Below are 16,035 nucleotides of genomic sequence, written 5' to 3'. Positions count from 1 at the left end.
CTCAGCACAGTCAGAGTGGGCAGCACACTGCGCCCTGACGCCCAGCCATGTAGCTCTAGGGTCCATGCTCTTAACCCACCACACCGTGTTCTAACCTCACTGTGTTCTAAACCACAGTCATTCCTTTTCCAAACAGCTTGGGTGAAGCAATATCAGACCTGGGCTTTCCTCCCTCCCAGGTTGACGCCCAGAAGCCCCAGGACACTCTGGGTCTGCAGCTCAAACGCTCCAACATGCCCCACAGGCCATTCACCCTCCCCTGGACTTGCCCTGTCAAGGCAACCATGTCCACGCGGATGTAACACATAGCCCAGCTTGCAGCAGCAGGACAAGATGTGACTGACTTTCACTAAACACCCCATCAACTGGTAAATCACACCAGAAACAAAAATACAACTAGCATGGAATAACCATACTGGGGTCCACCCACCATTCTGGCAAAGTGTTGGCCCAAAATTGGGTTCTCGGGATGACTGACCCACTCTGTAGACTGGAGGAGGAAGGGACAATTCACCAACTCCTCAGCACCCCAAATACAAAAGCACATGGGATGAAGGGAACAATCTGGAAGTGGACAAAAGACATTACACCAGTCCCTTGCTATCTACTAGTCCTACATGCTGTACATTCCACTCAGAGTCAAGAGACTACCAAAGGTTCCCTACGCCAAGCACCAAGGCAGGCAGAGGAACAGAGGTTAATAGATCATCCAGCAGGGAGGACCGAGAACTAGATCACCTGCCATGATGGCTAAGAGGAGGACAAGCCTCAGTGCTGCCAAACTGGCCAGGGAAGGGAAGCGGTGAGGTAAGTGCTGGTGAGCTGGCCTAAGAAACAGGACCAAGGAAGGTTGCAGGCAAGAGCCATCTGGGCCAGAGGAACAGCGGCAAGAAGGTGCAGACCTGTCTGGCGAAGCGTGTGACAGCAGCACATTTTCTGTTCCAAAGACCGGAACGGCCAACTGAAACAATGACCTGACTCCCTGCCACCTGGGCCAACCGGAGCTTTAACCACAGCGCTTCCTGTGCCCTCAATACTTTCCCATGGTGACGGTGCCCGGCACACGGCAGGTGGGAGCTGGCGACAGTGCCCAGTACACAGCAGGTTGTGGTGAGGGCTGGTTACAAGGCTGTGGGGAGGCATCACCATTCATCTCCCGGGGCTGCCAAGTGCCAGGAGCTTCTTCCTGCCCTCTCTGCAGTAGCCAAAGTGTGCAAGGGGAAAGGCCCACTTACTCTCAAACTGTTTGGAAGATAAATTATGTGCAAACGTGCACACGAGGGATAAGGCAGAGGAGCTACAATGCTAACAAGTAAGTCTGAGGATATGCAGGTGTTCTTTGCATTGAGTTTTATTCCTGCAACTTTTCTGTAATTTTGAAATTATTTCCGAGTTTTCTTTATATATTAAAAAAAAAAAAAAGACAATTCATTAGCTAGCTAGTGAGGTTGGAAAGTGTGTTAACCCTACATTCCAACTAAAAAGAATGAAATCATTAAGCTAAAAGCACAATCAGCCAGCAGAGCGAGTTCTACAGTGTTACAGGAAGGCGGGCTCTGAAGGAAAGAGCTCAGAACTGGGAAGGCACCTGGCAAGCCCAGGTGCAGGTTCAACTTCCCAGCTACTCCTATGAGTTTCAGCCACATGTGCTTGGAAAACGGCCACACTCTCCTATCAAGTGCTGCTCCAGAAGCAAGGTGCTACAGCCACAAGTCAGTTCACTGACAATTTCCTAGTTCAGCACAGAGAACAGGCCCCTCTGGGTCCCTAATGACAAAGGGTTAAGAACCCTTAATTCGGAACCAACTCACCTGGTTTTGAATCCCAGCTGTGCTGCTCACCAGCTGTGCGACCTTAGGCAAGTTATTTGCCTCTCCCAGCCAGCTCTCCCAACAGCAAAAAGAAGACAGCTTCCAGTCCCACCATCTCATCAGGCAGCCTCACTGAACACAAGCCTTTTTAGAGGGCTGGGGCAGAGCTCACTTGGAGGAGACAAATGTTTTCTCAGCTATGTATGGTGGGGTCACCCTAGACTGAGTTGTGGCTAACACCATGACATGATTTTCCATCATAAATGAAGCTAGAAAAACACTTTCTGAATCAGCAATTCCTGCTGCATTACCTGCAGAGAAAGAGACAACGAGAAGATACCACGGCCACTGGCTCCCCAGAAGCCCCGCCATGCTTGTTGCCCCTCTGCAGAGGTCTCACCACAGCCCAAGGAGGGAGATACACACACACCACCACTGGTCGTTAACGGCTAACCATGAAAGGGATTTTTTTTTTTTTTTAAAGATTTTATTTATTTATCTGACAGAGAGAGATTACAAGTAGGCAGAGAGGCAGGCAGACAGAGAGAGGAGGAAGCAGGCTCCCTGCTGAGCAGAGAGCCCGATGCGGGACTCGATCCCAGGACCCTGAGATCATGACCTGAGCCGAAGGCAGCGGCTTAACCCACTGAGCCACCCAGGCGCCCCCATGAAAGGGATTTGATGGGATGGCTAGTTCTATCCCTTAGATCAGAGTATTTAGATAAAAAAGGGTCTGCGCCCTCACCTGGAGAACCACTGGGTCTGTCATGGGAAAAGATGTGGCCCAGAGTTCCACAGCTGGGGTTAAGGATGGCCAGCGCAAGACACACACAGCTGGAATAAACAGAGCCCCAACCAAAGGCACAGTGATGGGAACACAGGCCAGACATCTGGGCTGAAATCTCATCTCAGCCACTTAGTTCCGTGAACTCTCTGTGATTGTGTTCCTGTCTGTAAAATGGGGCTAATAGCAGTCATCTTACCTCACAGGGACCACCAGAGAGGTAAGCAATGCACATGTCCGTACACATCAGAACAGCACATGGCATGTAACACATCCTTAATGTATCTAGATCAAACACGCATTAAGAAACTTTGCCAAAAGCTCTGTTGCCCCCACTCTGTGAAAGGCCTCACACCCCAGCCTACACCAGGGAAGAGCCAAAGCTGGCTTGGCCCTGGTCCTCAAGGACTCCCTCCCTCCTGGGAAGCAGGTTCTGCCTGATGCCCTCCTCACACCCAAGTACAGGTCAAAGCTGGGACTCCCACAGAAAGAATGCACATTAAGACAGGGAAGGTCTCCTTCTCAAGAACCAGCCAGCAGACCTCTACCTGGAAGGACACAGAGCACATACAAGCACCCATGGAGAACATCTGACCCCAAGTGAGACCTGCCCTTGCTGCTCAGCCAAAATCAGGGAACCAGCTGGTGTCCGCCAGGATTTCGAAGAGCAGCTCAAGATACCACCAGAAGCCACTGCAAAGCTCTCATCTGAAAAGTCATGGAATGCTAAGGATAACTTTGCTTCCTCCCTGCCCCAACTCACACCTCAATATGAGGTCTCCTAGGAAGCCCTCCCCTGCTACAAATGACTGGTCCACTACCTCTGCTGCCTGCCTCTAAGCCCCCATACCCAAAGATCTGATTTACATCTAGTTTCTGATTCCATACCTCAAGGGAACTCCTAGAGAAAGTGGTTTATTCAGTTCATTTGAGCATCCCTAGCGGCAAGCAGACAGTGAACATCTGAAAACTTTTTGAACTGTTGCTGGCCAGCTGGCAGGATACATGGACAGCAAAGGAAAGGGAGCTGGGGACATCAGTCACCTTTATCATCCAAGCAGGAGATGCTGGACCTGTAACCAGAGGCACCCCAAGGAACACAAGCATGATGTGTGGCTTGGTCCCACAGAGTCCACCTGAGGGACTGAGAGGTAAAACTGGGACTCAAGAGCCAGAACAGAAAAATGTCCCTCCCACCACTCTACAGATGCAGACATGTTTTCTAAATATTTTAATCACAACAAGACATAAATCCATCGGCTCTGGTCCTCAAGAGCCCATTCAATACTTCAATACTCCAATACTCCAAACGTAGGCCTTTCTTGGCTTCCATTCCCACTAAGGCTACCTCACAACCAGTCACCCTGCTGCACAGAGAACCATCAGAAGCAACAAGCAACCAGTTCTACAGGGAGCCCAGAGGAGCATCACTGGAGTGACTCCAGGTTGAGTACGGGCCCAGGGCCTTGGCCACCAAGTAAATACTGGGGAGAAGACAGCAATCCGTAAGGATGACAAAGGCAGAGAGGTGTGTCATATCTGCGGTAAGAGCCCTCGCTGAGGCAATATGGAGAGTGGCACACCACTGTGTCCCCCAGCCGGCCTTTAACAGACACCTGACAGAGCTCACAGACAATGGCCCTGGACAATTCTGCTTTTCATGGGCCCCTTCCTCCATAAAAGAGAATATTAAAAATCATACTTTCAAATGCATCGGTATAAAGACAATAAATCTGTATGTGTATACTATAACATTTTCTTTGACCTAAAAGGTCAGGGGTTTTTCCTCGCTGACTTTAAAAAGGAGACCACTAAAAGCATTCACTATGATAGGTCCCCAGCACCAGGCCTCCTGTGCCTGATGGATAAACCCGCCCTGCACAAGGGGATTTGATTTTTTGGTTGTGCAATGGAGGAGGGGGTACACAAGAACAGGTAGAAATAAAAATTATCCCGGACTTTCCAGTGGCCACGCTGCTGATACCCCATCACAAGCTTACTTATGAAAACACAAGCTTCGAGGGGAGTTCCAGAAGCATTTAATTATCACATTGAAGGAACACTCCTAAGTGCCTGACAATGTCCAAGCTCCGACGGCGGAAACCCGGCCGCAGCACCAGTCTCTGCCCCAGGAAGCTTGCTTCCTGCGTGCGATGCTTGGCGGACTCCTAGTACCACGGTGGGCCAGTCTCTGAGCTGAGCAGTTCTGAATTGCAACACCTCCCTGAGTGACAATAAGCAACGCGGCTACCGCTTTCCAGCCGAGGAGCTTCCAGGGCTGAGACGCGGGGACCAAACCACTGCTGAGGGTAAACGTGGGAAACCAGGTGCTTCCACGAGCTGCTCTCTCGACCCAAGAACTCCAGCCTGACCCCAGCCGCTGGGCAAGGTGGGAGCGCCCCAGGGGCGCAGCTCCTTGGCCACAGAACTCCCAGGCCCCAGAAGTTAGGTCGGGCCACGGACATCACTCTCGCTTCCGTCATTCTCGAAGCACGCAGCGCTCCACGGAACACGGATCCAAAGGTAACATCCCTCGAGAACAAAGTTCCAATGATGTACGAGGCGCCCTGAGCCCAGGTAAACTCTCGGCACAGTCCCGGGCGAGGGGCACGGTCCCGGGCAGGGGGCACGGCGGCTCGCGGCAGGCCTCGCCGGCGCCCTCCTGGGGCTCGGCCCCGCGGGGTGGAGGGACTTCCCGGGCGACCCCGGCCCCGAACATTGCCCGCCCGGCCCCGCCCCGCCCCCACAAACCGCCCCCACCGCGCCGCGCCCACCGCACCGCGCACCTGGCCGCAGCGGCTCGGTGACGGTGAGCACGAGCAGGAAGAGCAGCAAGAAGGCACCGCTGTCTGCCTTGGGCACCATTTATCCTCCGTTCATTGTCCCCGGGGCGGCCGCGTGACCCCGCGGGGAGGCCGGACCGGGCCGGACTGAGGGTCAGGGGACCGTGCCGGGATGAGGGTCAGGGGACCGGGCCGGGCTGAGGGTTAGGGGCCGGGCGAGGAAGGGCGGCGGGAAAAGTCTCCGACTAAGCCGCGGCTAAAATGGACCACGGACTCCCGCGCACTCTCTGCCTCAGTCTCGGGTTCCGACTCCAGCTCCGCGCAAGATGGCGGCCGTCCTGCTCAGCTCCGCGCCGCCCCCCGCCCGCGCCGCCGGCGCCGGCCAATGACTGCCGAGGCGGGGGGCGGGGCCTGCACGCTCCCAATGCGTACGGACTCTTGGCCGGGCGCAGGGCGGAGCCTGGGAGGTTGAACCCGAAAGGGGCGAGGCCCGAGGCTGGGACGGTGGGGGGCGGGGACAGAGAGGCGGGCCCAACGGGTGGGCGGGACTATAAAGAGTTAAGTGTGCCATTGGTTAAGCGGAGAGGTGGGACTCGGGGGTGGAGCCTGGGCGATAGGGCCTACTGAGGGCCGGGATCCCAGGGCACAAGGCGCAGGGCAGGGGTGGTGGAGGAGGGGTAACCAGGCCAAGTAGACGGATACAGAAAGGGGCGGGGCGCGGAGAGGCGGGGAGCAGCCCGGGGGGGCGGAGCGTGAAGGAAAAGAAGAAGGACCGGGACCCGAGGTGGACAGGGTGAAGCAGGACCCTGGGGCGCGAGAGATCGTCACAACTTGCATACCTGCAGACCCACGTCCGGTCAGCGGCCCAAGAGTGCTCCCTAAAGTGGTCCTCTAAAGGCAGAACCGCTGCGGGAAAGGGACGAGGAAAACGGGAAAAACCCAGACAAGCTTTGAGGAAGTGGGAAGATGGGGGAATGGAGGATCCACCCTGCAAGGAACAGGCAGGTGTGGCTTCACTAGCACACGCTACTGAAAAGGAAATACCTTAAAGGAGTTTCGTACAAAAGGAGCTGACAGGGAAACCCAGACCTTAGACTGGGGAGCAAAGCTGGCCTCTGAAGGAAGAGCCCTGCCTACACAATGTGGGAGGAGGGGGAAGGAATGTTGGACACAGCTGCTGCCACAGCAGGCCACATCTGCAAGGAGGAAAGGCTCCGGAGACCATGGTCCCAGTGCTGGCCTCACACCTGTTAGGGAACAGATTGTCTGCGGAAGAGAACACAGCAGATGGAGTGTCCCACTAGGAGAGGAGCAAGCTGTCCAGTGGAAGGACCACCAGCCACACAGACAAGGCCTAGTACAGGATGTCAAGGCTGGGGAAGAGAGTGAAGATGGGAGCAGAGAAAAGGGGGGGGGGCATTTTAGCCTGGCACACCTCTCACCCCACCAACTTACTCCCCAGGAGCAGTCCTCCCAAGTCCCTTCAAGGCATAATCCTCCTGAATGTCCCAGGATTCTCAGGGTCCATGAGAGAGGTACCCACTCCCACTGAGTGGAGATAGCCAAGATAAAACCCAAGGCTAGGCCAGACCTGCCTGCACCTGCTCCCTCCAGGCGTGCCCTGTGGCAGGTGTTAGACAAAGGGCCTATCACAGCAGAGGGGCCCCCCTACTAGCAGAAACAGTGGTCCCTGTCCAACACTGCCCTGACTGCTTGCATTGTCCTTATGGAGCATTCCCTGGAGCAGCTGCTATACTCAGAGAGACCCAGGCCCAACCTTCAATGTGCCCAGGGAGCCCAGCCAAGGTTACAGGCTGGGCAGACCCCAGGGAGGGAAGTCACAGCTAAGAGCAGATATTTCCACCAGCTGTCCCCTTGCAGAGCCACTGTTAAAGAAGCAGGCCAGCAAAGGTTCAGATGGGGAGGGAGAAACGTGAGAAGTCCAGCCCAACCATGCAGGGAGAAGGCAAAGCCCTGGCTTCCGAAATTGCAGTCACTGCTGGGCCAAGAGTCTTTGCCCCTCCTGAAACACCTCTACCTTTGGCCCTCCTGCACAGCCTGCAGACTGCCTATGTAGACACCACCAAGACCCTCTAGGGCTGAAGGGAGATAAAAGAGGTCAGGGATATTTTGCCCCAGTTCCCTCCCTGTGGAGTCACTGCCTCTATACCTTCCCAGTTTCCAGTGACCAACCTTCCCTTCTTCCAGGGGTCTGTAACTACCCTTAGGGTACCCCCTACTGTTAACTCCACTTCCACCTTTGTAAATAAGATGACTTCATTAAACTGTCCTCAAACTGCCCCAACTTGAGTATGTCTTTTGTTTCCTGCTGGGACTCAGAATGACCATCCAACCCGGATTTCCTGAGATGCCCCATGTTGCAATAATCAATCCCACGAGGAGGCCTGGCTCCTTGTTTGGAAGCACCGGCAGACCAATGTGTTCCCCACAGCCCCCACCTACCTCAGGTCTCAGCCAAGCGCAAGGCCACTCTCCGCTGGCCTTTGGTCCACTCCAACCCCCTGGCTGGCCTTCCAGGGTTCCAAGTCCAAGTGGCTAAGGCCAGAGCCTCATTCCCCCAGGGCACTCCTCCTTTATGACTTCACCCACTGAAGTCACCTGGGGGACAATGCTGAATGTTCCACCCCAGAGTCTTGGCCTCTAGGAGGCAGGGACAGCAGGCCCAGCCAGCCCAGAGGACTCTCTGTCCACAGTGTAAATGAGGACATTTAATGAGGGCAGCTGGCCCATGTCCCGCAGGGATGTAGAGGGCAGCCTCAGAGGCACTGGGCACTCCCGGTACCATGGATGACGCTGCCGTCCTCAAACGACGAGGCTACATCATGGGGATAAATTTGGGAGAGGGCTCGTACGCAAAAGTCAAATCCGCTTACTCTGAGCGCCTGAAGTTCAACGTGGCAGTTAAGATCATCGACCGCAAGAAAGCCCCCACGGACTTCTTGGAGAAATTCCTTCCCCGGGAAATTGAGATTCTGGCCATGCTAAACCACCGCTCCATTGTCAAGACCTATGAGATCTTCGAGACATCAGATGGCAAGGTCTACATTGTCATGGAGCTTGGGGTCCAGGGTGACCTCCTGGAGTTCATCAAAACCCGGGGAGCCCTGCACGAGGACGATGCTCGCAAGAAGTTCCACCAGCTCTCCTCAGCCATCAAGTACTGCCATGACCTGGACGTCGTCCACCGAGATCTCAAGTGTGAGAACCTTCTCCTCGACAAGGACTTCAACATCAAGCTGTCTGACTTCGGCTTCTCCAAGCGCTGCCTGCGGGACGACAGCGGCCGCATCATCCTCAGCAAGACCTTCTGTGGGTCGGCGGCGTATGCGGCCCCCGAGGTGCTGCAGGGCATCCCCTACCAGCCCAAGGTGTATGACATCTGGAGCCTGGGCGTGATCCTCTACATCATGGTCTGTGGCTCCATGCCCTATGACGACTCCAACATCAAGAAGATGCTGCGCATCCAGAAGGAGCACCGTGTCAACTTCCCTCGCTCCAAGCACCTGACTGGCGAGTGCAAGGACCTCATCTACCGCATGCTACAGCCGGACGTCAACCGGCGCCTGCACATCGACGAGATCCTCAGCCACTGTTGGGTGCAGCCCAAGGTGCGGGGCCTGTCCTCTGCAGCCATCCACAAGGAAGGGGAGAGCTCCCGGGGCGCTGAGCCCTCACGGACCCCTGAGACCCCTGACAAAAAGTCTGCCACCAAGCTGGAGCCCCGGGAGGAGGCAGGGCCCGAGACACAGTCCGAGCCAAAACCCAACGAGGAGGAGACTTTGCAAGTGCCAGTGTCAAGGCAATCAGACAACATGGACCTTAACGGAGAGCTGCCCGGCAGAGTGATAGAGGAAGAGGCCCTCCCACAACCCTGACAGACACACACCTAGCGAGCCTCTCTTGGCCCAGGGGGCCAGCTGGGAATGAAGCAGAGTTCATGGCTTTAAGCCTGAGCTCCAGAGAAATCAAGGGACAAAGCAGAGAAGGAAGATTGTCCTGGATGAGCCACTATTTTCGTCAGTTTCTTCTCCCCCTCTTTGAACTTGGTAACCCACATGGCTAAAGGAGCAATAAATCACTATATTAGTGCAGACCCCAAGATGAATGTCTTTTCCCTAGCTGACTGTGGTCATCCAGGGAGAGGATCCTGCACTCCCTGCGTTCCCCAAACCCGGCCCCCCACTCTCAGATCGGATGGCACCTCATTTCACCTCTAGTTTGGGAAGATACATCCCCATGTGCCCAGCCTGACTGTGACCTCAGGCCCTGGACCAGAGCAGAAAGCTGAGCAAGGAAGATGCTCTTTCAAGAGGGAGGCCATGAGTGTGGTGCTGGGGAGCGGAAGGGAGCACGGAGAGGATAAGACCAAGAAGGGCAAGGGGGCAAGGGGACTGCCTGCAGCAGAGGGGAAGGAGGCGGGGCTCCTCTGGAGCTGGGGCTGAGGATCTGGGCCCTCAACATCTCAGTGCCACTGCCTCCCCAAGGCTGCCGGTGGGGAGGCGGCCTGCCAGAGGCCAGTAGACCAACCTCTCAGCCCCTCTTGGGCTCCCCACCCTGGTAGGCAACTCATTTCTTTTATTCTGTCCACCAGGGCTCCCCCATGGCCAGCCAGCATCCGGTTCTGGACACCTCCTGAGTCATCCTGCCTGTGGTCATATCTGCGGCCCACCCCCCACCCTGGAAGTGGCGCTGGTTAGGGGAGGGGCTTCAGGATGGCCCAGCCCCACCCAGCTGGGCGTGATCTCGACCACATCCCTCTCCCCTTAGGTCTCAGTCTGTCCCGAGCAGTGATGCTCCATGCCAGAATGGCTAAGCGGACATTGGCGAGGAGAGAGGACAGGTGTGCTCACAATGCATGCCTGTGCCCTGCCGCCATCATTGTCCTTTAGAGGGAACAGCCCTGCCTTTAGCATCTCAGGCTGCTGTGCCCTGCGCGGCCCACCCCCATCATTCCTAGGCTGTTACCCCTCACCTCAGCTGTGGCAGCCCCTTTCTCTTCCTCCTCGGCACTCACTCTGGACAACCTCATGTGGACCTGCAGATTTGACATACCAAGAGGACAAATGCCTTCAGACTTACCCACCCTCTGCCCATGTTGGTGACCTGGAAAGTCCCCAACCCCGGGCCCCAGGAGAAGTGGGGTCCAGGGAGTGCCCTGGCTCCATTCTCTTTGTGCCCCGGTGCACATCCACTCCCCATCTCTGCTTGGCTCCCACCCTCCCCACAGCCTCCGTCATACATTCTATCTTCCCATCTCCATGCTCCTGGGTGTCTGTCATGAACCCACAGCACAGAGCCCTCCCAGGCCTCTACCCGCCCCATGATTCCCCCAGTGGCCAGCGCCTCCCTCCTGCACACAATCCAGATCCCACGGCCCTCGGGAAGGATCTCAGTGCCTGGCCTTGGCATCCTGGGTCTGGCCTCCTCCTGACCTCCCACCCCCCTCCCTCATCCCCACCCCCCCAGATACACGTCCCATAATCGTGTCTGTAGATGCTCCCCTGTAGATCTTACCCATGTCTCCACGATTAGCCGAGGGGCTGTGGCCTCCACAAAGCCTTCTGAGCTCGGCAGCCCATCACTCTAAGCTCCTCTGGGGCAGGCCTGTGAATGCTGAGGTTCAGGCGCAGAACCGACCCTGGGCAATACTGGGGGAGCCACCCAATTTCCCCCCAGAGACCCCAGGAACCCAGCATCAAGCAGATTATCCACTGGCAGAGTAAAATTCCAGAGCACACAGGGTTAGCTGGAGTGAGGACATCCTGAGGACAAGCTTGTGAACCTCCTCACCTTGGTCGTCTGTGGCTTGTTGTGGTCATCAGGGTAGTGGGCAATGAGCAGCAAGAGGGCCTGGGAGCAATTCACTACAGCCTAGCCAGAACACAAGCCTGGGCAGGAGGGGCCCCACGAAGGAGCATCTACTGTGTGCTTTACAAGTAGAGAGAAGGCTCAGAGAGGGTGGGCAACTGCCTGAGATCACACAGCACAGAGTAGTGGCCCAGGTGACTAAAGCCCACTCCTCCCCAGGTGGCCTCATGTTCCGGGCCACTCCCAGGGTCAGCCCTGGATCTGACCCCTTCGATGATCCTCCCTAAGGCTTTAGGATCAAGACCCTCACCATGGCCTCCAGGGTCTGCAGGGCTCCCTTCCTTCCCTGCACATTCCCACCATTCTGTGTCCTTTCAAGCCATCATGAGTTCTAGCAGGTCCTCGTCCCCCTCCATGGGGCAAACTCCTCAGACCTCAGCCCTCCCAGCCTCCCTAAATCCAGGCCCAGTTTTTCCCTCACAGCCCCGTGTTCCCGTGCCAAAGGTTGCCACCACTGGGCATTTGAGCTGTTGGTGTGACATGGAAGCTCCCTGTCCTCTGGGCTTCAGGAAGGCACGGGTCCTGTCTAGTTCATCAGCGAATCCCAGCATCTGGAACCAACCCTCAAATGCCTATAGGGTGAGTGGAGAAATGGAGGAAACTGAAACTCAGAGAGAAGTGGCCTTGCCAGAGTCCCGAGTTCTCCCATGCACAGGGCTACAAGCTGGGAGTAGCTCCTGGAAGTCGCAGGTCCAGTGGAACACTTCCCCGCCGGAACCCACCAGGAGGGCCTGCCTCCCGGCCCCAGAGGCTCAGCTCGTACCTCCCCCCCCCACCCCCCCACCCCAGGCCCCTGGGAGCCAAAGAAGTCACACGGCCCTGGGCAAGGGCAGAATATGAGGAAGCAGAATCCACAAAAAAAGTGGGAAACAGGTGGGTGAGCAGAGTCAGCTAAAAAGGCCGACATGCAGGGGGGGCCCCAGATAGAATATTCGGAAGTGCAGGAGAAGGGCCGAGGAGACTGTCATGCTCCTGGGTCCTGGCCTGCAAGTCCTCCTAGCCAGCCCCTCCCAGGAGGCAAAGGTTCTGGTCATTGCTGCCAAAGACATTCCAGGAGAGAGCAGGCATCAAGCCAAAGCCACTGCAACAGAAGCCCCAGAGAGCAGGGAGCAGGCCTTAGGGAGGCTGTGGCTGTTGGGGGGCTGGACGCCGGCCACCCTGCCCTGGAGAGCTTCCACATGAACGTCCAGATGCAGGGAGCTCCCCGTGTGCCTCAGGTGGGTCTGTGCGTCTGCCTGGAATGTTCTGCCCCTCATCAACCTGGCAGGGCCCTACAGATCCTCTGCACACTGGCCCCTCCATCCCCTCCTCTCCCGACCACCCACACAGAAGCAGGCCTCCTCCTCCTCCCCCTCTCCCCTGAACACAGAGCACATGGCGTGCCCACGTGTGGCCACAGGATGCCTGTGAAGGAGAACAAAGGAGCGGCAGGGCTTCCCAAGCACCTAAGGAGACATACCCAAGATGCCACATTCCCCAAAGCAAAAACAAAAGGGTTTTCATGTTGCTTTCTGGTGCAAAAGATAGCTTGAGAGATGTAAATCCCAAAGGTCCACCAGGCCACATGCCCGCTCCTCACAAAGGTCCAGAGTGACATAATTTAGGACCCCTGCCCCCCACATCCCCGACCCTGCTCTTACAGAGGACCCCCAGCACCAAAGCTCTGGCCAAGGCCCTGCCCACTCAGGGGTCAGCGCACCAAACCCTCTGTCTCCCTCTGCCGCTCAGTCCCTGCAGATCCACCCTGGGCCAGCCTCCTCTCTTGTGATCAAAGGCACTGGCCTCCACTCCCCCTGAAGCCCATTCTCTAGACACTCTGCCAGGGACCATCTTAAAATGTGACTTGGATCCTGGCTCTTCCGGCCCCCTGAAATGGCTGCTCGCCACTTCTCTTCTCCTCCACCCTCCCTCCACACAGTAAGACTGACCAATTCTCAGAACAAGCCATCACCTCTCCCAGGCTCTTCCCTGCCTGGATGCCTCACCACCTTCTCTACCTGACTGAGGCCTGGCCTGGCCTCCAGGGAGGCCCCAGCCCTTGGAACACGCATCTGCCAGTCTAGGGCCCAGGGCCCTGCTGGCCCTCCCAGCCCACTCATGCCCTGCCCGCCACAGTGGCACTCCTCTGCCCAGCCTTCCGCCCCGAATAGGAACTGCTCTCATTCACAAGGCTGGCCAGACCAGCGCCATTCCTCTCAGGCACTACCAGTTCCAAGGAGACAAGTCCTAGAGAGGGTTTTCTTCACACTCCAAAGCAGCTGCGGGCCATCAGTCCTAGTGGGACATGGGCCAATGCAGGGTCAGTCCACACAGACAGGAGAAGGAAACAGGCATGGGGCCAGCACTCTGGCTTGACCTGGGTGGCCCTTCCTTGGGCCTGACTCGTGACAAGGAAACAGCAGCAAGGGGGAGCAGGGAGGGTTACCGCAGTCCTGGGTGCCGCCTTCTTTCTAGCGGGCGGGGAGTGGGCACTCCTGGTAGGCCAACCTGACTTCCAGGGTTCCAGGGGCCCTGGTTCCCCCAGCTCAGTCCCTACTCCTGGCAGGCTGGCTTTATGACTTCACATGCTGAAGTCACGCGGGGACAATGCTGAGCGTTCCACCCCTCCAAGTCCAAGCCCAGCCCTGCCAGACGGCTCCCCACAGTGTAAATGAGGACAATGCCCGCTGGCCCACAGGGGGAGGGGATGTAGAGCGCAGTGCCGCCAGCCGCTCCTGGCACCATGGACGATGCCGCGGTCCTAAGGAAGAAGGGTTACATCGTGGGCATCAATCTTGGCAAGGGGTCGTATGCGAAAGTCAAATCTGCCTACTCTGAGCGCCTCAAGTTCAACGTGGCAGTCAAGATCATCGACCGCAAGAAGACGCCTACCGACTTTGTGGAGAGATTCCTTCCTCGGGAGATGGACATCCTGGCAACCGTCAACCACCGCTCCATCATCAAGACCTACGAGATCTTTGAGACCTCTGATGGGCGCATCTATATCGTCATGGAGCTTGGGGTCCAGGGTGACCTCCTGGAGTTCATCAAGTGTCGGGGAGCCCTGCACGAGGACGTGGCTCGTAAGATGTTCCGCCAGCTCTCCTCAGCTGTCAAGTACTGCCACGACCTGGACGTCGTCCACCGAGATCTCAAGTGTGAGAACCTTCTCCTCGACAAGGACTTCAACATCAAGCTGTCCGACTTCGGCTTCTCCAAGCGCTGCCTGCGGGACGGCAGCGGCCGCATCATCCTCAGCAAGACCTTCTGTGGGTCGGCGGCGTATGCGGCCCCCGAGGTGCTGCAGGGCATCCCCTACCAGCCCAAGGTGTATGACATCTGGAGCCTGGGCGTGATCCTCTACATCATGGTCTGCGGCTCCATGCCCTATGACGACTCCGACATCAAGAAGATGCTGCGCATCCAGAAGGAGCACCGCGTGGACTTCCCCCGCTCCAAGAACCTGACTGGCGAGTGCAAGGACCTCATCTACCGCATCCTGCAGCCGGACGTCAACCGGCGGCTGCACATCGACGAGATCCTCAGCCACTCCTGGCTGCAGCCCCCCAAGCCCAAAGCCATGTCTTCGGCCTCCTTCAAGAGGGAGGGTGAGGGCAAGTACCGGGCCGAATGCAAACTGGACACCCGGCCGGGCTCACGGCCGGAGCACCGGCCTGAGCACCGGCCAGACCATAAGCTGGGGGCCAAAACCCAGCACCGGCTGCTGGTGGTGCCTGAGAACGAGGACAGAGTGGAGGACAGGCCGGCCGAGTCCTCCAAGGCAAAAGATCATCATGGCACCGGAGCTGAGGTGGGGAAAGCGAGCACCTAGCGGTGCGGAGGGCCTGGGGGGCGTGGTGCGTGGTGCGCGCCCACATAAACTAAATAGGCAGTAGGAGCTGAAGAAGGCACAGGTGCAAGGAACAAGTAAAATCCGTCAATTAAACCACTATTTTGATTACGTTCTATTAGCTTTCTTCCACTTAGTAGCAAAGACATTAATTACTGACCACCAAATAAACCGCAAAGTGTATACAAGCATTAAGAGTGCCCCGTGAGGAGTCTTTTTCTCTAGGACTCAGCCAACCACCCCTCCTGCGGCGTGGGGGTCTCCAGCACAGGGGTGCAGGGCCTGGTGCTCGGGCACAGGCAGACTATGGCGAGACTCTGTGGGCAAGAAGACCTAAGCTGCAGCCCACAGCCAGGCCCCCACCACCTCCCTTTGACCCACCCCGGACCCAGCACCTCCAGGGTTGGCCGGCTGCATGTGTCTCTGGCTCAGGCCCAGCACAGCCCACCCTGACCTCAACCCCATCCCACTCCCTCGGACTGACCCTTTCTCCTTATATTCCGCTCCCTCCATTCCTGTGGTTGAGATCAGTACCCTTGGCCCCTTGAGTGCCCTTTCATTTGCCAGAAAAGTCCCAGCCCAGATATCTCAACCACACCCTCCCTACTCCTCCCTATCCACCCCATACACCAGCCAGTGTTCAGAGGCGGCCAGTGCTTGGCTTTAAGTGGCCTTGCCTAGACAGCATCTCCCTCTGCATCTTCCACCCACTCAGACCTGTCTGCCTCCATGCTGCTGTGGCCCAGCCCTCCCCTTCCCTATGTGGTAAAAGCACCAACGGCCATACTTTCCTGACCCCCTGGGCGGTCCTGGTGCAGTCCCAGCCCCCTTGGTGAGTTACAGGGCTTGGCCCCCTGGAAACTGGCAGGAGCTGACAGTCCAGTGCAGACTAGTGGGTGCCTAGGCAGGCGACTGGCCCCACACGAACCTCCAGGGAAC

General features: G+C 57.0%; 3 protein-coding genes across 7 annotated transcripts in view; 2 read left to right on the top strand and 1 right to left on the bottom strand.

The window, feature by feature from the left end:
* Window positions 1-5,750, bottom strand: part of DGCR2 (DiGeorge syndrome critical region gene 2) — a 94,889-nt gene extending 89,139 nt beyond the window's left edge. For 3 of the 5 annotated variants that reach the window (XM_059140409.1, XM_059140410.1, XM_059140413.1), the window contains exon 1: window positions 5,382-5,749. In XM_059140409.1, coding sequence (XP_058996392.1) covers window positions 5,382-5,460 — 79 coding nt within the window. In that variant the 5' untranslated portion in view covers window positions 5,461-5,749. Of the gene's footprint in view, window positions 1-5,381 lie in introns of all 5 variants that reach the window. The other 2 variants (XM_059140411.1, XM_059140412.1) reach the window with 1 other exon arrangement.
* A 367-nt stretch (window positions 5,751-6,117) lies between these two features.
* Window positions 6,118-9,892, top strand: LOC131811689 (testis-specific serine/threonine-protein kinase 1). The gene has a single exon (XM_059140416.1). The coding sequence runs from the start codon at window positions 8,183-8,185 to the stop codon at window positions 9,272-9,274; it is 1,092 nt and encodes a 363-aa protein (XP_058996399.1). The 5' UTR covers window positions 6,118-8,182; the 3' UTR covers window positions 9,275-9,892.
* A 985-nt stretch (window positions 9,893-10,877) lies between these two features.
* On the top strand, window positions 10,878-15,594 carry TSSK2 (testis specific serine kinase 2). The gene has a single exon (XM_059140417.1). The coding sequence runs from the start codon at window positions 13,990-13,992 to the stop codon at window positions 15,076-15,078; it is 1,089 nt and encodes a 362-aa protein (XP_058996400.1). The 5' UTR covers window positions 10,878-13,989; the 3' UTR covers window positions 15,079-15,594.
* The last annotated feature ends 441 nt before the right edge of the window (window positions 15,595-16,035 follow it).

This window comes from Mustela lutreola, chromosome 11 (genome assembly GCF_030435805.1).
Source record: "Mustela lutreola isolate mMusLut2 chromosome 11, mMusLut2.pri, whole genome shotgun sequence".
Classification (NCBI taxonomy): domain Eukaryota; kingdom Metazoa; phylum Chordata; class Mammalia; order Carnivora; family Mustelidae; genus Mustela; species Mustela lutreola.
Note: the sequence above shows the minus strand (reverse complement) of the source record. Positions and strands in the feature narration are given on the sequence as shown.